The 27,053-nt window shown below is 35.6% G+C and overlaps 1 protein-coding gene across 6 annotated transcripts in view; it reads right to left on the bottom strand.

The window, feature by feature from the left end:
• Window positions 1-27,053, bottom strand: part of CCSER1 (coiled-coil serine rich protein 1) — a 1,291,789-nt gene that overhangs the window by 770,426 nt on the left and 494,310 nt on the right. For all 6 annotated transcript variants that reach the window (XM_053666405.1, XM_053666408.1, XM_053666410.1 and 3 more), the window contains exon 7: window positions 18,286-18,363. In XM_053666405.1, the coding sequence (XP_053522380.1) occupies window positions 18,286-18,363 (78 nt within the window). The remainder of the gene's footprint in view (window positions 1-18,285; window positions 18,364-27,053) is intronic.

The following is a 27,053-nucleotide window of genomic DNA, read 5'->3' as shown; positions in this document are numbered from 1 at the left end:
CCCAATGGCTGCCATGTCTGGGTTTAAATCCCTGCACCAATCTTCCTCTGTACCCCTATTTCCGACTCCTCCATGATCAGTTACACCTGCCAGTATTTCTGTATTATTACAAGTTTACTGGGCTGCCATCGTTAGTTGGGGCAGGTATGGCCCCATGTCCTGGAGCCAATCTTCTCCAAGCTGCCAGGCAGGCGCTATAACTTGGGGGACCTGCCCCCAGTTACATCTTGGGGGAAGTGACTTCATCCCCCTAGCTCCAAGCCTGGCCACAGCCATTTAACATATAGATATGTTAAATGACCAGGCCATGGATTAGCTGCAGGCTGTGGCTGTACAAAACAGCCCTGCATGTTCCTGCTCCATGTGTCCCTTCCCCCAACTCACACCTGTGGGGGGGAAGGGGTGAGGACATCTTGTATGTCTCTCTAATATTCCTATACACTTTGAGTTCTGGATACCATTCCAAATCTTTTTTTGGCCCCCCCCCTTGGCTGCACCCTGTATCATATCTTCTAAAAACAAACAATCTACAACAACAATAATAACAAGCTTAAAAATACAGAAAACATACAAGTAGTTGTCAGAGGCAGTGTTGGAAGGGGTAGTGAGATAGGTGAAGGAGGTCAAAATTTAAAAAAAAAATTAAGTATGTATTCAATGTCAAATGAAAAAAATATATTTGGGATGACTATATGAATATCATCTTTATCATCTTGTCTCACAACTCCCAGACAACCTTACTCTCCAAAATTATAAATACCAAAAACCACCCACCCACCACTAATTCTCAAATTCTCTCTCTTACATACCCCCCCCAAAAAGCTCCACAGCAGCAACTGCATATTAAATCCTAAAACCCACATCCCCATTCTTTTTCCCCCATTACGCTCAATACCTGGCATTGTAGCCTATTCCTTCCAGGCAGGAATCTCTCCCCGCATGGTCTGCTGATTTTCCAAGGAATTCTGTCTAATATCATATGCCCTCTACTAAAATTTATCCTGTTTAAACTAGCTAAAACAAATCATGTTCTCTGCAGCTATGAAAACTGATCAATATTTTAGGTGGATTTCACTCCTGGGTTGCAACAGTGGCTCAGAATTATTAGGTCAATCAATAATAAAAAAACACAGAACCTTAGTACGATTAGTACAGCAATGGATGCCAAATCTAAAGAATGGATGGATGATCTTTTATATATGTTCTTTTCTTCTCCCCCGTCTTGTAGCAGGAGACCTGCTTAGACAAGCCCAGACAAGTCAGAAGGACACGGTCCCTTTGCTGAGCCACTAAGACAAGGAGGGGTGAGCAACTAAGTAACTAAGAAGTAAGAACAGAAGAACATTGTATGACCCTAACAGCAGCCCTGCTTTCTTGCTTCTGTAAATCTGCTTCTGCCACGTAGGCTTAGTAAAATCGCTTCTGCTAGCCACACTATAAAAACAAGCCCCTGCCTGAGCTCAGGACCCAGATTTTGGAGATTGTCTCCTGAGTCCGCATGCGTAAATAAAGTTCCACTCCATACACCCGAAAGTGGCTGAGTTGTTTTCTGTAACAGTCTCTTTTCTTTTTTGTTTTTTCTTCTCTTTATCTCTTCCTCTGTGCCTTTTCCCCCCACTCCTAAGTTACATAAAACCAATGAACAGTTGGAATCATGCTTATAATAAAAACCCTATAGACTTTCTGACATACAGTAGTTAAAAGCCACTATCTTTAAAATTCAAAAAACCTGAGTTGGAGTTCCAGCAGCGCCATTCCTGCTGACCCCTAGTCAGGTTCTCAGATGCTCTACACTTCAACATCCCATTCTGCAAAATGGGAGAGCAATCTTGTTTCCTGAGGACTAATACTCTAAAGAAGTAGACAGCTTTAAGGATTTCCAATTTGGAAAAATCATTCTGCATGTAAAACCTCCAGCATTTGGCTATGGGGATCTCAGGAAAGGTAACATTCATCTATCCCCATCAATGACTGGCAGGTATGCAGTTGCCTCTTAGATATTGGTTGCCAAATAAATACCAGCTAGAGCAAATGACAAACAATGGCCACCGAATACTAAATTCCCTAGCACCCATTTAGTCTCGTAACATATTATTTGTACCTAGGATTGGTCCAGCTATGCATTGAGCTGCAGGAAGAAACAAACAAGCAAACAAAAAACAGGATAAGCTACAGAAAATTTGGTTGGCTGAATACTAATATAGTTTGGCAGGATTTGTTAAATTTTTTCATCTTATAAATGTTTAACTTAATAAAAATGACTATTTTGATTTTAGTAGGATAAAACACTTGAGAAAAAATTAGGTCCTAAGTAAAATTTTTTCACCATTCACTTATTCAATAATTGAATCATTCATTTATCATTAGTGTACTGTATATTAGTTTTATCCTAACAGGCACTGAAATATAACAGACAGGGAATAAAATATAATATCTGAATTTATTAATATCTCCCTCTGTTGGCAAATATAAATAAACGATTTATGATATAGTTAATAGTTCTATATTAGAAGTTGGATAAATGGCAACTTTTGGGAGGAATTCCCAGAGGGAGAGGCATTGCATTGGGCATGAAGTGGGGATTAGAAGTTGGCCAGACACGGAAGACAGCAAAGTATAACTGTATGGGAAATACAACGTGTGACCCAGCACAATGGACATTCCTTTCTCTGTGTCCATATGACAGCCACTTAACAATTAGAGAAAAGGGAGTAATGTGTATTTAAATAATCAACTCAACATTTATGAAGAGAAAAATTCTTTGCCAGGAATAAGATCCAGCTCATATTATATATGTGACTGTAATGGTGAAAATAATGCCCCTCCTTTCCTCCAATATATCCTGGCAAAGGAAAATGATGGCTGCAGATGAAATTAAGGTAACTAATCACCTGACTTGAAAACAGAGAGATTTCCCTGGAATATCTGGTGGACTCAGTGAAGTCCTAAGAGTCCTTGAGTGTCAAAAGGAAAGGCAGCAGAGTGGGAAGCACAGCAATGCAGCAGGAGAAACACTTGAGGGGCAGTTGATGGTTTTGAAAATGAAAGGAAGCAATGGGCCAAAAAATGCAGGCAACCTTTAAACACTCAACGGGACAATTAGGTGGATTATCCCCTGAGGCCTCCGGGGGAAAAAAGATCAGCTGTGCCCACACTTCCCTGCAGAGAGACTCAATTCTGCCGGAACTGTCAGATACTAACTGTGCATTGTTTTAAATCATAGACTTGGTAGTAATTTGTTACAGGAGCAATGTGAAGCTGATAACACTAACTGCAAGTTTTTTTAAAAGATACAATTATTACATAAATATAAAAGTATGAATCTTTTAGTATATATACATAAAAGCCTAGATCATCTGTAAACTCTATTATTTTAATACAAATGTAGGAATTTTTCCTCCTACTGGGGCATGTACAGATGTAAGCAATTAATAATAGCAGATAAAATATAAAAATTCTTCATATTTCTTATTTTGTATTTGATTAGTACCACTTGATATTCTAGAAATTGTCAAACTTCCTGGAATTCATTTCATGGAAATCAGGCTCAAAAACAATGATAAAATGTCTTCATTTTTGCATCTTAGTGTTTGTTTAACTTGCTATGGTCTGAATATTTGTGTTCTCACAAACTTCCTATGTTAATACGCCAGGGTGATAGAATTAGGAAACGGGGTCCTTTGGAGGTGATTAGTTTCAGGAGGTCAGAGCCTGCAGGAATGGCATTAGTGCCTTTATAAATGGGGCCCCAGAGAGCTCCTTTGCTTCTTATGCCTTATGAGATTACAGTGAAAAGCCAAAAAAGGCAGTCCCTCCTACCTGGGCAGTCTAAGTTATTTTTTTCTTTTCAAGATTTTATTTATTTATTTGTTGAGGGGGGGCATGAAGGAGAAAGAGAAAGAGAGAGAAACAATGCATGGTTGCCTCTCACATGTCCCTTACTGGGGACCTGGCCTACAGCCCAGGTACGTGCTCTCACTGGGAATCGAACCAGCAACCCTTTGGTTCTCAGGGTGGCACTAAGTCCACTGAGCCACATCAGCCAGGGCAGTAGTCTAAGCTCTTGATAAGGCAAGTAATATCCTTCACACCAATAACGTCTTCCTTTTTATCACATGGATAAACATGACTGAATATTTAGCCTTTCCTTAACACACGACTGAATATTTATACTTTCTAGATCATCATGGCCTCGATTGGGACCTGGCCTCACTTTCTTCTTAGCTCAGATCTCAGGCCATTTCCTATTTTTTCAAACCCATCTTTGCACTTTTAAAGTACTTTGCATTTTTCCAAGTCAAGTTCCAGTACAACCTGCATTATAGTTCTCTGTAGCTTTCTATAGTCAGAATAAAATATTTTTGCCCTAGCACCTTTGCATAGGTTTTATACATATTGGGACCTCAAAAATGTTTGTTAATTGTCTGAATGATTTGCCACATTTAAGAAAGTAACAAAAATATTAAACAATGACAATAGTAAGACAATATCACCAAGTGACTAAGTGTCATAGGAAAGAGCAAGAAAGAGAAGGACATGGCTATGTTAACAAGAAGACAGACCACTGTTGCTATGCCCGAGTATTAGAAATTGAGACCAAATGTCTTTAACATGGCGCAGTGGCTGGCACAGCTTCATTTTTCTACTGGCTCCATTGCCAAAGGTTCTATTCCTCGGCAAAGACATTAAAGGGAGGAAAGTCAGCTTAATTCATCCACCATTAATTATGCTCGAACAATTCTTCTCAGCCTTTTAAAATTTTTCAGGCTCAAACACTGCTGCCAAACACTTTCTTGTTAAGCAGGGCCTAAGTACTCCAAATGAACCTTTATTCTGAATAAGAAATATATGTAATAAAATTATAATACAACATCTTAGTCAACATCTCCAGTGTTCGTCACAACCTCATGGCTTCCCATGAGGTCTACTAGAGTAAGAGATTACCTGAGCAAAAGCTCACATCCAGGTACAGACAGGAGCTGACTGCTGGTAATATATATGCAAAAATTTACAGGAGAAAAAGAACTTCTGTAGCTGAGACTCTGAAGTCAACAGTTACTCAGAATATTCAAATTACATCTATCTTCACAGTTATTGCTTTTAGGCTGTTGATATTCTGATACATCCATGTGGAGATTGTTTACCTTCAGGTTTCTGTGTGATGGACCAGCCACCAACCAAGAGGATAAAAGTAAGTTTCTGAAAAAGTGTATTGCACTTTTGTTCTCTCTTTTGGAATGCATTTCAAAGTGATGCTCCAAGTTTCCCTACACTATTAAGAATATCCTTACTATACATAAAAGTACACAGAATTTTACAATTTTTCATAATTATTAGCCAACTTTTATTTGGTGTCACCAATATGCCAATTTTGCCCAGCAAGGTTATGGTAAATAGAGTCCCTGCCCAGTTATTGATGTGTAGTCTAAAAACTGCAGTGACAAAATGCAAATGTTTGATGCAAAAGATTCAATACAGAGCATTTGCTTATTTTACTCATGTTATTGCATTTATCACTGTGGCCATTTAATACCTCCACATTATATAATTAAAACAATGGATCCCAAATAACATTTTTGATCTAATAATCTTTAAATTTATGTTAAAATTATTAGATTATTAAAATTACTAAGGATAATATTACCATTTCTAAATTATTTGCTATATTGCGCGATTAACTATATTTAATTCCATGCACCATATACATATAGATATAGACACATATATATGTATATATATATATTAAATTTATTGGGGTGACATTGGTTAAAAAAGTATATCGGTTTGAAACACCCGATTCTATAAAACATCATCTGTATATTGTATTGTGTGTTCACCATCCAAAGTCTTTTTCTGTCACCATTTATCCCTCTTTTACTCTTCTACCTGCCTTACCCCACCTTTCCCTCCGTAATCACCATGGTGTTGTCTGTGTCTATGAGGTGGTGTTGTTGTTTGCTTAACCCCCAAGCCCTTTCACCCAGCCTCCCCATTGATGGCTGGCAGTCTGTTCTTCATATCTCTGATTCTGTTTCTATTTTGTTTGTTTATTATGTTCATTAGATTCCATGCACATTATGTTTTAAAGTTGCAAGTGCATACTGATATGATTCGACTTCTAAAATTCATTTGTTATTTAAGTAGAGAATTCCAAGGTAGAACAGAGAGGAGTCATGACCAGAGAAACTCAATTTATGCTGAATCCATCTTTGATAGTTACTCATATTCACGGTCAGTCTCCAATGGGCATGCTAAAAATGAATCATATTCTTCAAACTTTATCTTGATTGCTAATTTCTTATTTAAAAAATGTTACAGTATATTTCACACTTAGAGGTAAACTCCAAAGTAATGCTAGAGATTATATTAAGGGCCAAAGAATGAATGTATATGATCTAGAGAATATGTGGAATGGTACCACTGAGAGGAGATATAAATACTGGATGTGCGATACACGTGATCAGTTGTTTAGACTGTCATTGAGGATGTTGTTATCTCCAATGCAGTGTTAATCTCAAGCCAGTTCCACTATCTCAGTCTGCATTAGATGTTAAAAGAGATCTCGTCGATATTCATGTGCACAGCACTGCCTGCCATCTCTGCGATGATCTCATATCAGGTTTTTCTAGCCACTTGGTACCAGCCAACAGTATGCATGTTGATTTCAATTGTTTTCAGATAAAACTGTCCTGACATCTTGTTGGCAGACAAAACAAATGCTTCAGGGGAAACTACTCTACTTTGAAGTGGGTCCTCGAACCAAGGTTGACTTCATAGACGTCGTAATGACTCAGTCTCTGTGAAATCCATATTTTGCCAAGAAAAACATAAATTTGTTTTATTTGCCAAATTTTCAAGGCTTTTGATGGCTTTTGGACTTGGATAGCAGTACAACAACACCCTGACTTTTATGTACAGCTATATTCAGAATGATATTCCTATGTTCTGTACCTGAATTTTATTCTCCTATGTTCTGTATTTGTATCCGAAATCCAAGCTTTTCCCACACAATGCTCACTTTTTGCCATTTATGGAATACAACCCATACCTGTGCTGCTTGCAGTTTTCTAGGGCTCTGTTAACTCAATGGTATGAAAAGTGGATCTTTGAATTTAATTTACTGATATTATTTTTAACAGATGCTCAGTAAATCTTGTCCACTAAATATATTAAAGGGACTCTTTGATTAGAGTATAACTCAATGCTTTAAAAGCATATTAAAATAAGGCTTTTTACAAGGAAAGTTTTATATGTATCACTTGAAGAACTCAAAAAAGTTAGGTTCTCTTGAGGTATCCACCTATGCAAAGATAAATGAACTCATCAGACTTAAAGTTAAGGAAAAAAGGGAATGTGTTAGCTGAGGATGGATGCATTAATGTTGACAAGTTCTGTGCCTTGCACAAGCCTCCTGAAATCATTTGGACAGCGTGTGAGAATGACTTGGACAGCAACCTGAAGCTCGTAAGCAAAAGAAATATATTTGGTTATTTTTTCATTAAAATTCTTTCCCTGAGGTCTGAGAGATATTGTGTATTTTTAACACAAATTAAACAGGATTTGTTTTGACTTTAATTTATGTAAAATATTTTTATTTATTCTATCATTATAAAACATTATGATTTTTTTACTATGTGAGCATTCATCATACATCAGTAATGCTACCTGCAAAAATCAAATAACAGATATAATGTTCACTCAAAAGTTATTTTGACTGAACCCAAAACAGAAAAATGTTAACATCAAACAACACTGTAAAAATGTAATACAAATAATATTGTTTGGTAGTAGTAATTTCATTTGAATTTTATTCTCAGTGGTAATAATTAAAAAGTTGGTAAAATATTTTTAAAGCCATACTCTTTTATACTATCAAACACAAATTTTTAAGAACCGTAAATTTGTTCAAATATGGTGCCATTTAATGAAAATTAAAATAACATTGGGAAATATACTCAAATGAATATAATGGCTAATAAATGTAAACATTTAAAGAAATCACTTATTTCTTTCTACATTTCCTCAAACCCAAACTCCTCACACCTGTCTAAAAATTCAATAGCACTGAAAACTGTATTAATAAGAGAATATCATATATCAATATGTTAGATTAAAAACTGCTGCAAATTTTTGTCATTCCTCATCAAGAGAGGCCATTTATTTTGCCTTCCATTAAGTCAAGGTGCACCCTACCTACAGAACCAAAATACTTAGCAGTCTGGAGTCTATCTCTTTAGGCTGAATTGTATCCTCCCCAAAATTCATTGAAACTCCAATTCCCAGTACCTCAGAATATAACTACATTTGAAGACAAGATCTTTAAAATGTAATGTAAAATGAGGACACTTGGGGGACCCCAATGTAATATCACTGGTGTCCTTATAATAGGAGGAAGAAATACCAGGAATGTGCATGCACAGAGAAAAACCCATGAGAGAACAGTGAGAAGAATATTTGCAAGCCAAGAAGAGAGTTGCACCAGAAACCAACCTTTCCAGCACCTTGAATTTGGACTTCTATCCTGCAGGTCTTGAGAAAATACATTTTTGCTCTTTAAGCAACCTAGCCTGTATTCTTTTATTGGGGCAGGCCTAGCAAACTAATCCATTATGCTTAGGTCCAAGTGCAAGGTTGTCCATTGGCTGACTTCTAAGAACTTGAGTGGTAAACAGTGTTCTAGACTCATATCAAATGCTCCATAAAGGTTAAGAGTGGCTTACTTTCCACAAACCATTTGTATAAACAACATCATTTATGCTGCACACCTGACTTTTTTCTAGGAACCTGGAATCTCTGCATGTTCTAGGCTCAGGGCTTCTATATGACAATTACCCAATAAAATCTTGGGGTGTTGAATTTTTAATGGGCTTCACTGGGTACAAACATCACATATATTGCTGGAAGAAGAGTTTGTGTGCTCTGTAAGGCTACCAGCTGAGTTCTGAGTCCTTCTGACAAATCTCTGAACATAGGGATAGTCCTGGGCAACCATCAACATATCATGTAACAGCTTAACCAACATAAAAGCATGTGGAGGGAAAGCGGTCTACTTCTGTGTCTCATCCACAATTGGCCTGGTAGCTTGCACTTCCTCTTATCTTAGAACACTATCTCTGGGTGATGCCAGAGGCCATGTAACAATTCTAACTAATCTAAAACCAGCACACTGTGAAAAACCTTAAGCTAGTCCACAAGAATCCTCTCGGATGTCTACTCTACTTGCTCCTTCAGATCAGCGCATACTCAGTCTGCATTTTACTGCACCCACTTGTAAGCCTCAACTAAGAACTGTCCAAATACACTCGGTTAACCTAAAGAATCATAAACAACAATAAGAAGTTATTGATTTAGGCTGACAAGTTTCAAAATGGTTTATTACACAGCAATGGATAAAAGAAATATTTTTATTTTTAAGTCATCAAAAGTAATTGCTTTAAATATGCATTTAGAGATAATAGATCCCTCTTAAAATTCATTCCTACTTAGGGAAACATAATGATGGCATCTCATATTTATAGTTATTATCATACCATAAATCAATCCTTTAAATATAAAACCATAGTATGATTTTATATTCCAAATTCATCAGCTGTCCCTTGGAGAATTTTTTCTGCCTACTCATTTCTTCCACTAAGCACTAGAGTTATGTTTCAATCTCATAATTATTATTCATATAAATCAACATAAAATTATAAGTTAAATCTAGTTTTATTTGTATTCTTCAGTTATCTGGGAGAGAAAACAGATGACCAAATCTGTATTCCTTGTTAGCCTTAGTAAAACTGGTATCTGCCACCTCAAATTCAGTCCCTCTGCCTCCCTACCACTAAAAAAATTAAACCAAACTAACAAAAATAGGACTTCTTTAATTTCTACATCATGATATCTCTTTATTTGAAATATCAGAGAGATAGCAAAAAGGGTAAAAATGGGAAAAGATAGAGAATGTTAGAATTAGGAATAATCTTTGATATTGCTCTTATTTTTGATATCACTTGTACAATCCATTAATAAGTTATGTAGACTCACATTCAGAATGTGTCCAAAATCCTGCCAATGTTTACCTTTCAATTTTTACTACTCCAGTTGAAGCCTCCAAAATCTCTCACCTCCAGGAGCCTCAACTTCCTTCTTCTACCATGTCTGCTTGTGCCTGTATCTACACAGATGTCAGAGAAATCAGAGTTTTTTTTTTAAGTCTGATTATGTCATTCTTTTCCCCAAAACACTTGCATGGTTTCCTATCTCTTACAAAGCAAGATCCCGAGTCTTTCTGATGGTCTACAAGGCCCTTTATCATCTGTTTCTCTCTGACCTCCTCTCTTATTACTTGCCTCGCCCTTCATTTTCTCTGCTGCAGCCAAAATGACACTCTTGACTATCATAAAAAGGCCCAGTGTTCTCCTGCTTATAGGTTTCTCACTTCTTGCTCTCAGGCCTCTTACCCCAGACGGATGTGTGGCTTTCTCCCTTTCTTCATTATGCTCTCTCCTAAACTATCCCCCCAATCTGAGTGGCCATCTTCCACCATTCTTTTTGAAACGGTAGCACACTTCAGTTACTTTCTGTCCTCCAAATCCTGTTTCATTTTTCATTATAATATTTATTATCCCTACCTGATGTGTTGTATGTTTGTGTATTTGCTTCCTTTTTCTCTTCACTAGAACCCAAACACCAAGAAAGCAGGAATTTAGTCTGTGCAGTTTAAACTGAAGCACCAGTATCTAGAATATTATCACACATGGTAGGTATTCAATGAATTGGTTTATTAACAAATAGCCCGGTCAAAAAGTGGCTAGAAGTCCAAAATAGAACAGTTGGGGACCTTTCTGTGGCATAAAAATGTTTTAATAATAAGAGAGACCACTAAATTCATGATAAATGATAATAATAAACACACAGAAAGCCTAAATCTCTGCAGAATATGCAGCAGAGGATGTCATCCTCGCCACGGCCTGACTCCTCTCTCCTGGTGCCTCCAAGGGTGCTCCTTCCCATTATGTTGTCAGGCAAAGTAAACGGATGTTTTCGCACATAAAGAGAAAACTACCAACACTGCTCTGTCCACAGTGTGGCTTTTCCCAGCACCTAATATGATTGAATGATGTTCCTTTAGTAGAACTCACATTTAGGAGGTTACCAGGTTAACTCATGGCAGGAGGCTTGGGAAATTAAATAAAAGTGTACAATGCTATATTTCCGATAAGAAGATACTATATGTCCTTATGGTTACAAAAACAATGACTTATTTCTCTTTTTTTCCAGGAAAATTTTACTATATTTACTGCTTTTCCCTTAAGGCAAACTTATTATGTTTACTTCTTCTCCCTCATAATGAGTGAACTTTCCCATTAATTATATTTTATAAGAGGAATCAGATATATGAGCTTATCTGAATACTCAAGTGTATACAATAAGTAGCATGGCTTCCAGGAATGAATATTAAACACTATTTTTCACCAAAGTAAAGAACTGATGTTTAAAATGCATTTCTGGTCTTACATTTGGAGATAAAGGATGAGGGGCTAACTGAAAATATTTCTGCTTCATGTTATTCATGACATCTAGAGCTTTCTCATCTTAAACATAGAGGTACCTCTTTCCAAAAAATAATAGTTAACACATATACTGCATACTATATATTGTACTCCACACCAAGTGTTTCTATTCCTTAACTTGTTTAAACTCATAAGAGCCCAATCCTTTAAAGTATTATGGTTGACAGTTGTAAATTTTCTGTTTTTTCTATGTAATAAATATTTCATATCATTAAGAGCAAACTATGTGTACTACTAAGTCAAGTGGAGTTACCATCATTTCCCCCCCTAACATTCCAATGTTGAGTGACAGGATATATTTTTGACACATTATTATTTCTCTATTTCCCCCTCCTGTACATTGCTTAAACAGGTGACTCTGTGCTTCTTAAAGTAAGATTTGTGTCAGGACAGAAGAATCTCTAGACACTTCAGACAAGTTCTTTCCTTAATTCTATTTCTAAAAAGTACATTGAGATGATTTTTCCAGACCCTGGCTAATTAAAGAAGAGTGGAATAATATCTGAAAAAAGTTTGAAGAGTGAGAGTTTTTGTAGTCTAGACTAAATGATGACTTCTGGGGAGAAGGGAAAGTAGTCAAGAGAACTTCAGACTGCATGAGGAGACCCAGTGAGAGCCCAGCGCCACTCTCTGGGGCTTCTGGGAAGGAGGCTGGACCTCCGACCGGGTGGCTCCATTGGGTATCCTAAGCACTAAATACACAAACTCACCAGACAGTCTAGGAATGCAAATATCACAGAGAAGCAGCAGTCAATGAATGGGCCAAGAAAAACAATGAGTTATTTTTGTTTACTTTTAGACTCTGAAGACTGGTGAATTGAAAATATACTTCTATTGCCTTTGTATACTTTTGAAGCAGAGTCTAAAGAGAAATAGAGTTAAACGTGTTTCTATTCTGTTGAATTTCTCACAGGACAAGGATAAAAGGGTATGGGAGAGAAATACCTTTTTTTAACATATCTAATGAGAGAAAGATGATTTTTGGAGAAAAAAAGAACCAAATCTACCAGCCATGTTTCACTGGAGGATAAATAAATTGGAAATATGTGATAAAAGTGGCAGGCAAAAAGAACATGACCAAAACAACATGCATTGTTATAGAGGGTCTGGAACAATGAGCCAGGTTTGGCTTCAAGAGTACTAGTCCCAGGGATGGACTGAAACTGTCAATACACAAATAAGTTAATAGAGCAAAGTTACTAGAGAACAGTAACAATTGGCCCCAAGGCATCTCTGATGTGGAATGCCTGAGTGAGCCTAGTATGGGAAGCAAGGAGGCAGGCAATTAGACTGTTAAGATAAATCAGGGGGGAGACTTCCGCCAAGATGGAGGCATAAGCAGAGATGCCTTGCTTTTTCACACAACGAAGTTTAGAGACAATTAAATATTAGCAACAGAAAACACAGCCAGAACACAGAAAATTGAACTTTTCAGAAGTCTGATAACAACAAATTCTTCAGCCTGACTGGTAAGAGGGGCAAAGCCAGCAGCTGGTAGAGCGGGTTACACAGGAAAATTCGGTCAGATGGACTCAGGCGTGTGGATCCCAGGTGCAGGGTTGCAACTGGTGGACCTAGTGAGTGACTCAGCGAGCGACCACAGGGAACCAGCGAGGGAGCAGGGCCGAGATTTGACTGTGGTTGCGCATTCCTGTGCAGATAGACCAGCGAGGGAGTGGGCGGTTAGACCGGACCCAGTGGGCCCCAGGGGCAAGAGGCAGAAGAGGGCGCCCCCATTTCCCCCGCTCTGACCACGCCCCCACATACAGAGTCACAACCCAGTGACCGGGGAGTCCAAGGCTCCGCTCCTCATACTTAACGGGTGCAAACAGACCAAAAATGGCTCAAGAAGATCTCAAAGCCCCAGAGCCTATAAATCTAAGCAATGAAGAAATAGCAAAACTCTCAGACGCACAGTTTAAAACACTGGTGATCAGGATGCTCACAGATCTGGTTGATTATAGCCACAAATTAAAGGAACATATGAAGGCGAAACTAATTGAAATGAATGGAATTGCACAGGAAACCAATAACGATGAAAAGGAAACTGGGACCCAAATCAATGGAGTGGACCAGAAGAAAGCAAATAATGGCCAAACAGAAAAGAGTGAAGAAGCAAGAATTCAAAAAAATGAGGAGAGACTTAGGAACCTCCAGGACATCTTTAAACGCTCCAACATCCGAATTATAGGGGTACCAGAAGGGGGAAAGGAATAGCCACCAGTGGAAAACTTATTCGAACAAATAATAAAGGAGAATTTCCCCAATCTGGCAAAGGCAATAGACTTCCAGGAAATCCAGGAAGCTCAGAGAGTCCCAAAGAAGTTGGACCCAAGAAGGAACACACCAAGGCACATCATCATTACATTAGCCAAGATTCAAATGAAGGAGAGAATTCTAGAAGCAGCAAGAGATAAGGGCACAGTCACCTACAAAGGAGTTCCCATCAGACTGTCAGCAGATTTCTCCAAAGAGACCTTAGAGGCAAGAAGGGGCTGGAAAGAGGTATTCCAAGTCATGAAATCCAAAGATCTACAACCCAGATTACTCTATCCAGCAAAACTTTCATTTAGAATGGAAGGACAGATAAAGTGCTTCTCAGATAAGATCAAATTCAAGGAATTCATCATCACCAAGCCCTTATTATATGAAATGTTAAAGGAACTTATCTAAGAAAAAGAAGTTAAAAAATATGAACAGCGAAAGGACAGCAAACTCACAGTTATTAACAACCACACCTGAAATGAAAGCAAACTAAAAGGACAGCTAGATCAGGAATGGAAATATAGAAATGAAGATCTTAAGGAGGGTTAGCAACAGGGGAGTGAGAGGAGGAGAAGGGGGGAGAAGGTACAGAAAATAAGCAGCATAAATGGTAGATAGAAAATAGATGGGGGGGCAAGAATAGTAAGGGAAATATTGAATCTAAAGAACTTGAGACACATGGACATAAACTAAGGGGAGGGTAATGGTGGGAACGAGGGGGGTAGGGTGGAGGGGAATGAAGGGGGGGAATAGAACAACCGTAATGGCATAATCAATAAAAATAAATTAATTCATTAAAAGAAAAAAGATAAATCAGGGGAAATGACAGAGAGAAAAATGTAGAATACAGTAAAGTGGAGAAACCAAATTTAACAATGTCAACTTGGTTCATTGTTATTTTACAGAAAAACATAAAAATTGTAATTAATGATGAAGCAGTTGTACTCTCTCTTTCCTCAAATCAAAGCCTTAAATAAATGATTGTGAACTTTTATCATTCTATTATGTTTATTTGATAATGTATCATTCCCACCCAGGCAAAATTAGCTATCCCTTGGCCCTTCCATAATGATGTAGCGGCATATGACAGACAGTTATGTATAGAGACTAGGTAATGCTAAATATTGTATTTAAAAAAGGAGGTTAGCCCTGATGGGAGTGGCTCAGTTGGCTGAGTGTGGTCCTACAAAGCAAAAGGTCACCCGTTTGATTTCTGTCAGGGCACATGCCTGGGTTGCAGGCAGGGTTTCTGGTTGGGGTGCATGCAAGAGGCAACTGATCAATGTTTCTCTTGGACATTGATTGATGTTTCTCTCCTTCTCCTTCTTTTCCCCTCTCTCTAAAAATAAGTAAATATGATCTTGAAAAAATAGAGGTTATACATTTGCCTTCTGTCTCTAAAAGTATGTCCGTAACAATAGTCTGCACAAATATATGAAATTGGAATCCTAAAAACTTCTCAGCATCAAGAGTGTGACTAGGAAATCTGTGAAATTATATTACTTGCAGTAAATGTAGAAACTCATGCATTATATATCTTCTTCTCTGAAAGGATATACTCAACAGCTTCTGTGGCCCAACAGGAGCATAACAGGGAGTGGTGGTAACTGTGGTAAAGTGGCATTCGCCTGCCCAGCTCTACTTACTTTTGGTCACTCACAGTTCCGAACAATTGTTTAAGACTGGATAGATATCTGTAGAAAACATCCTCATTTTTGAAATACTAGCTAAGTGATACAAAACACTATAGCAATAGGTTCTGAATGGTAGGTGAAAGCTTAAGAAGTTTAATAGGAGGTTAAATGCTCTGTGGAGAAAACAGAGAAGTAAACATATGGGGCCTGAATTATCTTTCAGTGAAGATCTTGTTTTGTTTAAAAATTAACTTGAAGAATGTTAATAATGTTGAAAAATACTACCTTATTGTGAAAAAGAAGCATTTGGTCCCAAACAAGACTGAATTGTCTTGCTTCACCTACCAGCCTGGACTCTTTGGGAGATTCTCTCCTGGTTTTCTTCCCCATTTAATTTAATAGATCCTACCATGGTACTGTTGGCCTATTGTTTGCCAATTTCTCATCTAACATTCAGGTCAAGAATAAAGATAGATATATTAGTGGGAAGGTAAGTAGTAATTATTAGGATGTATATGTATACACACATATATCATATATGAAGTATTATGTTTAAAATCAGTTTAATCTGAATACAATTCTATAGATGATAATTAAAGAAATGCATTCATTTTGAAAAACACTTGAACCAAAACAAGACATTTTCCTCCAACTGTTGCATGAGTACTTCCAAAATAGATCAAGAAAAAGAATCGAATACATTTCTTTTAGTGACTTAATTACAACTCAGGAGAAAAGAAAAATCAATTCCCTTAATCAACCATCAAAGCTCAACCTTCAGCGGCCATATTAGAGCAGTTGGTTACAGAGCGTGACGCTGGTGTCACATCCTAGAAAAGGAAGCTGAGGGGTTAGAGAGGGTCAGTTTTATATTAATTTGAAAGACCATGCCCTATTCGTGGGGAATGAGAAAAAATTATTTTTAGTCACATATAATTTAAAACAGAGTTTTAGATGCAAATAAGTGATAATATCAGGATTTTTCATGCTATGGTTATAAGAAAACCCTTGTCTTTTATGAGTTAAATAGTATTCAACATATTTTTACAATTATTATTCCCTATTTGACTAAGGTGTATCTCAAAAGAGTTGCTATATATTTTGTGTTTTCATAAAAATAAATAAATATTCAATTACCATTTACATAATAACAATTTATAATATAAAAATTAAAGAAGCAAATGCAGGAGTTTTATTTTGTAATTTTGAACTTTAATTTTAAATACTAATGAGATATTTTTATATATGATAAATTTTTTTGAAAAAATATAAATATCATTCCTTTCACAAAGCAGCAAATTGAGAGGTGCTATAACTATATTGGCTATCAAAAGCCAATATTATATATTACAATCACTTGGAAGTTTCAATTGATGAGAAAAACCCCTCACACACATTAATGCAGGAACATTATTGATCTCTTAGAACCAACAGGGGAAACTAATTAAAATAGTTACGTTTAAATTAGCTTTATGTCAGCTCATATTAAACTATATCTCACCTTTTATTTTACCTCTGTTAGAAAATACATTAAGTTTCAAGAAGTGCAGGCATTGTCAATATATTAAAAAGAGAAAATGGCTTATGGTGATGTTTTGAGAATCAATGGGAACTTCTGTAAATTTTATCCCATACAACAACATTAAGCTTTGAAACACTAAATAACACTAAGTAACTAAGTAACACTAAGCTTTAATAGTTCTCCTTTTCTTGTAGATAAAGAAATACTTCTTAATAAATAATACAATTAGAATACTATTCAGTATTTCACAATTTTATGATCTAAAATAAGCTTTTAATAGTTGTTATTATCATTAAGCAAGAAAGATACACAATTGAATTCATAGCCTTCTGTTATATTTACTTTAACAACACAGCAAATATTCACACCAGCCACTGTACTAGGTGTAAGCAGTGTGAAGTTAAGACATAATCTTCATACAAGGAGAAAAAAATAATTTTATAGTAAAGTCATAATGAACCCCAAAATGTACATTTCCCTGTCTTGAAAGCAAACTAAATGAAAATTCTTGCACTAAGTGTATCATCTCAACTTTCCAAGTTTTTCTTTATATCCTCATGATCTTAAAAGGAGTGCCTTTGTTTATAATAGTTCTAATGAAACCCAAATATCCCTGGCACAAATATAAAGTAGCTGATCTACAAAGCTTTGGCATAAAGAGAAAAATCTAATCTTAAATAAGAAACAAAAACATGACAATATATTTGTAATGTGTAAAGACTTCCAAACTGAAGAATTCTACTGATCATGCTACTTATTTGCATATTTTGCATAAATAAGTAGCATTTGCGTGCTACTTACTTATTTGCATATTTACTTAAATACTTTAAAAATATAATGTTTTAGAGGAATAGTTGTATATTTCAATTCTTAAGTTTATTATTTTGTAAAGATTAGATAATTAGGAAGTAGTCATCAATAAAATTTTAACTAGCTATGAGGGCTGAACATTCATTTTAAGTTCATTGCTTAAAATTCCTACAAATAAAACATTTGAAACTTCAAATTCATGTGACATCAAACTATTACAGTGAAATCACTATATTTTACATGACAAGCAAACAAAGTATTCCATAAAGTATTAATTTATATTCCAAACCTTTACCTTTATTTAGCAACTAGAATGACAATAAAACAAAACAAATATTTTTACATTTGATATAGGATTATTACAGATTAAAGCAGTTCCCTATATCATCTACGCATAAAAGCTCTCTTTTACCATATTTGTTAACTATTTTACTAATATTAATTAACTATCCTAAAATATTATAGACAATTGATTTTGTTTGTCTGTATCTTTTACCTTGAAAGGCAACGGCTCTTCCGCAAGAGGACTAACAGGAAGGGAAGCGGTGCTGCTTGCTGGGCTCATATCTGCACTCTGCAAGGAAAGCAAACTGGAATGAAGCAACACTTTTTGGAGTTACCTTTATTACTCCTAATTGAGAATATGATCCTTAGTATTAAAATTTAAAAATAAATAAAATATGGATGTAGAAAAATTCAAATTATTATTACATAGTGAATCACTTGGAAATAAGTAATCTGAGATATTACTCAAATTATCACCCTGTAGACTGCAAATACATTTTATTAAATACAATGATCCTCTTTTGTGTTAAGGTAGTATTTAGTATTATATTTTCTCACCTTTTCTTTTAAAATAATGCTATATCTGTAATGATTCAACTGTTGCTATTTCCATGCCTTTCAAACTGATTTTTCAAACAGGAATTAATAGTTTTTCCTTCTTTTATGGAGAGTTAAATTATTGTACCCCATTTTATTCATTATGAAAAGTATGTCTGCTATTACTACACCATCGTAAGATGAAATATTAAGTTACTAAGATTGCCATATTCGTAGAACCTGACATTTTATAACCTTTTTTACTATATTCTGCTAAATAATCATTTTAAGGACAAAATGTCTACACAAATATAATAGCATTATAGAAAAGCTACTAATGCTGTTCTTCTACTCCTTTGAAAATGCAGTCACTTAAAACTTCTTAAATAAGAGAATGGCTTGAAAAAAGAAGCTTGTCGTTATTTTTTCCTTAATGCAAGAAAATGATTTTAATAGTGGGTAGCAACGTAATTTATTTTACTATATACTTAGCTTATTTTCTCAGAGAAATTTTCTATTTATGTGGATAAGCAAAACGACATTGAACATAATTTACACCTACATTTTCAGCTTATTTTCCAGATGTGGATGCACATAAATACAAGAGATTTTGCAGTAAAGATTAAAACAAAAGTAAGAATTAACCCTGACGGAGATAAGGGAACAAGTCGACAAGTCTGGCTGACTTCAGTTCCAACAAAAGAACACATTCAATGGAGGGATGCTGCAACTTCTACAAATGCTTAGACTCTCGATTCAAAACTTATTTTCACTTTTATTAATTGATGTATACAATAACTGGACCCATTGAAAATATCCATTAAAGTGAGATTACTTCTGACTGTTTAGTATAGAAACAATGGTAACTACATGAATCAAGACACTCAACATAATTTTTACATAACATGAACCTACTTTAGAAGTTGACATGAGAATACACATTGAGTTAAAACATCTAAAGGAGGTCAGGTAAAATTGAACCAGAACTTATGACAGGAAGCTGGAAAGTACATGTATCAGATATCTGAGGTGAGATATTGACTCTAATTTCTAAATGTTTTCAAAGTTTTTTGGCCATTTTTAAAAATCAAAATCATGAAATATTCTGAATTGCTGTTTCTATTTGACTACATGATGTAGTGGAGAAACAATGATTTTCTCATATGTATGTATGAGATATATATATATATATATATATATGTATGTATATATGTATGTGTTTATATATAAATATATGAGGTATACACAAAACAGTGGTATTCATCACCCCACAATGTTCCCTTATTCAACAGGCAACACTGAACACTGATATGCTGTATCACTGTAAGTTAGTTTTGCCTTCCAGCATTTCACATAAACAAAAATGTACAAGTTATTTTGGGTCCAGCTTCTTTCACTCAGCAAAATGATTTTGAGATTCATCTGATCCTGAAGCATCTTGCTACGCCAGAAAATGAGGAAGTGCTCAAAAGATAAAAGGATAAAACATGCCAAAGAGACAAAGGAGCAAATTTGAAAGAGTTTGCAACTGCCAAAGATGAAACACTTTGAGCAACAAAATGACTAACACAGTATCAAAGTATACTGAAAGTATAAAACAAAAAAGTCATGAATTCATACATAAATAAATGACAAAATAAATAATTGGGAAAAGGAGATAAATCTCTCTTACAGAGCATTCCAAATAATTTATGTAGGCACTCCCCCTCTTCAGGAAATGGAATTTCACATCCTACCCCATCCCTAGGCTGTGTTTATTGGCCTTTTTCCAAAGAGCAGTGTATGGAAAGGAGGGAGAAGTAACTTCACTGTGAAGAAATCTGGCCAACACCACTGCAAACAAATGATCACATAGATGGCAAGATATAGTGTCATGTGAAAGGTAATTCCCTCCTGTGGTCTTCCTACCAAAAATCAATTAACTTAGTCTAATCATGAGAAAAATATTGGACAAACCCAAATTAGAATGCTTTTGCAAAAAAAAAAAAAAAAAAAACTGACCAAAGCCAAATTTATCAAAAACATGGAAAATCTGAAAAGTATGAGAGATTATATTTCTAAGGTGACATGGTGACTAAATATAATATGTAATCTTGGATAAAATCCTGGAATAGCAAAAAGGACATAGGGGGTACTGGTGATATCAAAATAAGTCGCTGAGTTTAGTTAATATCCATGTACCAGTACTGGTCCTTAGTCGTGACAAATTTCCTCTGCTGAGGTAGGACAGTTACAACAGAAGCTGGGTGAGGGGTGTACAAGAGTTCTCTGTATTACCTCAGCAACTGTTCTATAAATCTGAAACTATTTTAAATATTATAAAAAGACTATTTTAAAATACCATTTACAGCAATATCACCAGGGTTTTTTTTAGGATTATAATACCTGCCTGTCATTTTACTGATAGCTTCTAAGCTTTCATCAGGGCTTTTGTAACTTCCACAAAATAAACTTTGACAGTTTATTTGGGGTACATATAAATATGTACATATTTATACATACATAACCTCTCTACCAAAGAATTTTTAATCTTCTATAAAGATCTCATGGAAAAGCTGATGTTAATTTCTTTTTTTTTTTGCATGCTTTTATGTTCCACTTGGGAAAATGAAGAAAGCTTCAGCCATATAAAATGATGTTTATCTGGGTACTCTTAAGGTGTTTGGTAAAGTGAGTTTCCATCATTAACATCAACTGAATGCCATAATTCTACAATACAGATCCATTCATTATACCTCCCCTGAAAGCATAATTAATTGATCTGCCCTATGGGATTAAAGTTTATTTATAAGGATTTCATGAAGTGAAACATTACCAATTGAGCTCACATCTGTTGAGTACATAAAGAGATCTGAGTGTAAGTAAAATATTTTAATTTTTTTAAACATTAGGGTAAATTTTATAAAGTAATTTTCTAGGTGTAATAAAACAGTCACCTAAATGTATTCACTCTAATTTTAACATGAATTCTTATAGTTCTAAAATTATATAAAAATATGCCACATGTTAATAGTATTTGCTGTTTTAATAATCAATGGTGTTACTATTGATAAAGTACTTAGGATAATTAAATTTCTATAGTTAAATGGGCTACTTTTCTTGAAAATGTTTCTTTCAGATGTGTCCTTTTTTTGTGAAAACTTACTCATTTATTCATTTAGCCATTCAATAATTCTGAACATACATTAGGCTCCCTTGTCCTTAGGTGTCTTCTCATGATTCATCCCACTTGTAAGACACAAGTGTCCCAAGGAATCGGTAAGAAAGGGAATTCAGAACATCTAATCATGGTACCAGAGGACGTTCCCTAGGTATTAGTGAGTGGGCTGTTGAGCAGAATCCGTGCCCTTCATCAGGTGTATCTTACAGAAGACAGGAACTGAAAGGCCCAGGCTCCTGCACTCCAGAACGCTAACCACGCAAAGCCAGCACCCCCCCGTGAGAAACCTGTTAGCTATGGGAAGCTGATTTCTCTCATCCCATTCCTTAAGTGATGTATGTTTCATGCTTCCTTGTTCATGGTTTTGGCAGTAAAGTAAAATTGGAGTGACAACAAGCTGAGTTCAGTATCTAAATCAGGATGAGTTCTTTGTACTGGTCAAACTCAACAACCTTACTGATTTATGTCACACCTTTTATCAGTTGTTTTCTCTAAATGAAAATTTGGAGTAACATATTTCTTTATATGTTCTTATAGTTGGTATCTGCTGCTTTCCCTTTCCAGTCTCTAAAATTTGAATTTTACTTGGGGAAATGATTTCTCCTAAACTCTCAGTCCATTTGTGTTGACTGGTGCTGACCCAACGTCCTTGAATAGGTGTGAGCATGCAGCAAAGTCCCGGACCCCCTTTCCTATTGTACATGAAAAGGCACAGGGGCCAGGTCATTTACATGAAGTTCAAATATGAGAACTGGGTTGGAATTTTGAGGAAGAGATCTCATGCAGCTAACATCGCTAAGGTTAAAGAATATGTTTTTATCTGATTTACCAGATGTAACCAACCAAGTACATGGACCATTCCTAGGAAGAAATGCAACGCAGAGCCGATCCAAGAAATGGAGAGAAAAACATTTGAGTTCTAAGTACATATCTGATATCCTGGTAATTGAGTTCTATGTGGTCAAATAATTTTTACAAAACAGCGTGCCTGAGATTTAAGCATCCTCTGATATAGGGACAAGCCTTATAGTTGAGAAATTACAAGGTATAGAATCTAAAATTTGGAATTGCCGGACACAAGCAGAGTAGAGAGCCAGAATACTACTCTATTCTAAGCTGCAATGTTACCAATATTTAAAATAGCAAAATAATTTACACACTTATTTTTTAAATTTGGGGAGACTCAGTTATATATTTCTGCATTTGGAACTCCATGATTTGGCCAAAAGATACCTGATTATAAGAATGTATATACTTATTTTTCACAATTTAGTATATATTTTAAAATTTATTTTTGACTAATTAACACACTCAAAATTTTTCAAGGACAACATTTCCCTTCTATTCCTAGTCCCCAGACATCTGAAGGCCTCTAATTTTATTAATTTATTGTATAACCTTCCATAGATATTATATGCCCTCATATATAATAGAAACACATACACAGATATATACATATATAATAATTTACCCCTTCCTTTTGTACAGAAAAGATAACATAGTATACACACAGTTCCCATATTTGAACTTCATGTAAATGATCTGGCTCCTGTGCCTTTTTGAATCCAATAGGAAAGGGGGTCCGGGACTTTGCTGCATGCTCACACCTATTCAAGGACTTTGGGTCAGCACTACTCAACACAAATGGGCTGAGAGTTTAGGAGAAATCATTCCCCAAAGGAAAATTCAAATTTTGTTAGTGGTAAAATAGATTAGATACTGGAAAGGCAGAACAGCAGATATCAAATTACCATGTATTTACATATAATGAGTTTCTTCATTTTTTTATATTGCTTTATAGTATCCCATTTTATGCCTGAGTTATAATATAGTTAACCTGTGTTGCAGTTCCATTCTTTAGCTCCTACAAACAGAGCTGAAATAAATAATCTTACATTATACACATGTTTGTCTATAAGACAATATTTTAGAGTTGGAATTACTGGGCTAAAGATATATTCAATTGTGATTTCGAGTGCTTTTATCAAATTATCCTGCATGTTAATTTTATTTATACACCCACCTATGGCTTAAGAGTAAATATTTTCCTAGGCCTCATGTATTCTCTACTTCAAAATGCCTTTGGTGCAGATCCACAGGATAAACAAAAGCTCTGGTTGAACTTTACCTTCCTAAGATCACAGAGGTTTTAAAAATGATGTCTTTTCAGAATTTTTTGTATGATTTCAATAATCTAAGATAGTTGAAAGAAACAATATCCCTGGGTCAGTGTTCAGTTAGGTTTGCTCTTTCCTCTATTCTGATTTCGTGATCAATTCCAATTACTAATCTCATTTCTTTCCTGTTTTGTCATTAAACCAAAGCTAAAGTAAAGCTGTGGCCAAATCCCATCATAGCCTGAATCACTGGGCTGCTGCAACAAAACAAACCAACTCATTCCTTCAGGGTGAATCCCATGGGAGAAATCAGAAATTGATTCTTACTCTGACAGTTTCAGAAATTAAATTATATAAATTCTCAGAGGGATGAGTAATTTTGCACAATGATTCAGAATAACTAAATGAATAGCAGACTGTACTTTTTCAGAGATGGGACGGCACAGTAACCAATAATGAAAACTAAACTTGTCATAAGAACTCGGGATGGCAATCTATTTAAGTTCTTTCCTTTAGATGCGAAGAACCACCATAAAGTTAGAACAAGTAACTGGCCGCCCTCATCAAGCAATGGTAAATGTATAAAGAAATACAAATCATTTAGAACCTAAGCACTTTTTTTCTTTGAACAGTGCTATAGATTCGTTACAGTGACAAAATTAATATTATCTCATTCACATATTTAAAAAAATTTAAAATCAGCTACAAAAAGCACAATTACTTCATGCCAGGCACACCACAGCATTCTTAAGAAGAGAAATAACTAATCTTATTAACAATATTTTGATTTATTTTTTATTGTATTTGTTCCATTACCATTTAGTCCCCTTAACTCCCCTCCTGCCAGCAATCACCACTGTTGCCCATGTCCATGAGTCCTTTTTCCTTTTTGCTTCATTCCTCCACCCCCTCACCTCCCCCTATTCACTGGCCGTCATCTGCTTTTGTTTATGGTCTTATTGGCCATCTCAACAATGACTAAGCATATTAACTTTACTTTCCTTTGGTTTGTTTCAATTTTAGAAAACTTCAGTTTCTACTCTTGCATCCAAATTCTGGAATTTTGTGATATTTGAACCTTAAAGTCCCTATATCATTCCTCCAAGTTATGCAGATATTATAAGGCAGATTCTTTTTTAGCCCACTATTTCTTCCAAGGTGAAAAATGATTCCCACTCTCTGAGGTTGTATCCAAAAGAAATGCTACTGAGTCATTTTATGTTTTAGTCTATGACTTAAATCCCCATTATCCTTCTGCCTGTTTATTTTCTTGAACCTTCATGGTATGCTCTGCTACTTTAAACAAGTTCAAATTATAATCTCATTTAATAACAACATTTAAGAGACAGTATTGAGAACCTGCCACAAACCAGATTCTGTGAAGATGCATGCATGCTTAATAAAAACCATTCCTTCCCCTAATTATTTTAACTTCATTAGGAGAGTCAAGCAACTATGGAAAGTACAAAAACATTAAAAAGATGGATGAATAGATAGGTAAATAAAAATCCACATATCAAAAGCTAATTACTGATAAAATACCTGTACACTTTTTCCCAGGGTTCTTCTGTGCAATGTAATTGATTCGAATTAATGTACATTATCCATCATAAATTTTGTCTTAAATTATATTCTCAGGATTTTTCTCACATTAAACATTTTCCTTTGATGGGATTCACGATAAATGCCCACAGTTCCATCATATAAGTATAGGTTTATTCATCTTCTCAGTCCTTAACTTTAAACATTTTTACATTGTCAATTTTTCTTTACAATAAATGCTCTGATAATGCTTTTAAAACATATCTGTGACTGTTTCTTTTAATACATTTAAAGGATTATAAGGCCTTAGTTATAAAATACGCATATAATTAGCTGACTTCACATATACTAATACATTTTCCTGGAAGGCTAATGTACTGGTCTTTACTCCCACCGGAGAAGCCTCAGAGCTGTCAATTCACTGTGACTTCAACAGGTAAAAAGAAATATGCCAGGCTATTCAGTAGTCTGTGATCTACCAATTAGCTAGTTATTAGAAAAAACATGTCCTTAAATTTCTTTCAGATAAATTCTTAACTGATTAGAGTGCTAAATATAAACACCTGAAAGGAACACTTGAAAATATAGGTAAGCATATTTCAATTATCATAGAATGGGGAGAATTTCTCCAAATATAAACCTAAATAAATCATTAAGTCAAAGAGTGACATATATGACTATGTTGAATTTTCTGCATATTAAAAATACAAAATAGCTCTGGCTGGTGTAGCTCAGTGGATTGAGTGCAGACCTGTGAACCAAAGCATTGAGGTTCGATTCCCAGTTGGGGCACATGCCTGGGTTGTGGGCCAGTTCCCATCAGGGGATGCACGAGAGGCAGCCATACATTGATATTTCTCTCCCTCTCTCTCCTTCCCCTCTAAAGATAAATAAATTAAAAAAATCTTTTAAAAAGGCACATTTGCTTTTAAAAATATATACAAAATTATAAAGCAAATAAAATATGTGTACAATGTTGAGGTTTGAGAGAACACTTGTTCCTTGTTCCTGGGGTCTCATGTAGAAGGAGCTCTGCTAGTGTTATGTTCTCTGATCCTCTGTCTGGCAAAGAAAGGATCCCATGTTTGCTGATAAATCTGGCAGGGATGAATTTGGTGTGCTTGGCTCAGCTCAGTCCTTTCTTTTGCTATCAAGATCATTACATGCACAGAACGTGTGTTCTCTTTAACAGCTATTCAGTTGGCTTTTCACTGCCAAGGTCTGAGTAAGAGGTTTAAACTTCAGATTCTGAGTTTAACCTGGAAGGCTGTCTGCTTCTTCTGGAGACTTCTACCATAGGCAGAAAGATATTTTTTACATTCTTCTGAGTCTTAAGTGATGCTCTGTAGGAGGAATGGGTTCCAGCAAAGCTTCTGGGTCTCAGTAACCTCAGAAAGATAAAGGCCAGGCGTAGTCTCGGCCAAGACACAGATGCCAGGGCCTTGGGAGTTGCAGGCTGCTGCTGGTTGACTTTCAACTACACAGAGCAGCTTTTCACTAGCAGATCTGGCTGCTGTAGTATTGAACTGGAAGGAGGGGTATCTTTCCATTCATGGACTTCTTAAGTGTTGGTGGAGACACATTAAGAAGTGTTCACAGCTATTAAATGTTCACAGCTATTAA

Source organism: Artibeus jamaicensis, unplaced genomic scaffold (genome assembly GCF_021234435.1).
Source record: "Artibeus jamaicensis isolate MK-2021 breed Jamaican fruit bat unplaced genomic scaffold, CSHL_Jam_final contig_452, whole genome shotgun sequence".
Classification (NCBI taxonomy): Eukaryota; Metazoa; Chordata; class Mammalia; order Chiroptera; family Phyllostomidae; genus Artibeus; species Artibeus jamaicensis.
The sequence above is the reverse complement of the archived record's forward strand: the minus strand, read 5'-3'. Positions and strand labels throughout refer to the sequence as shown.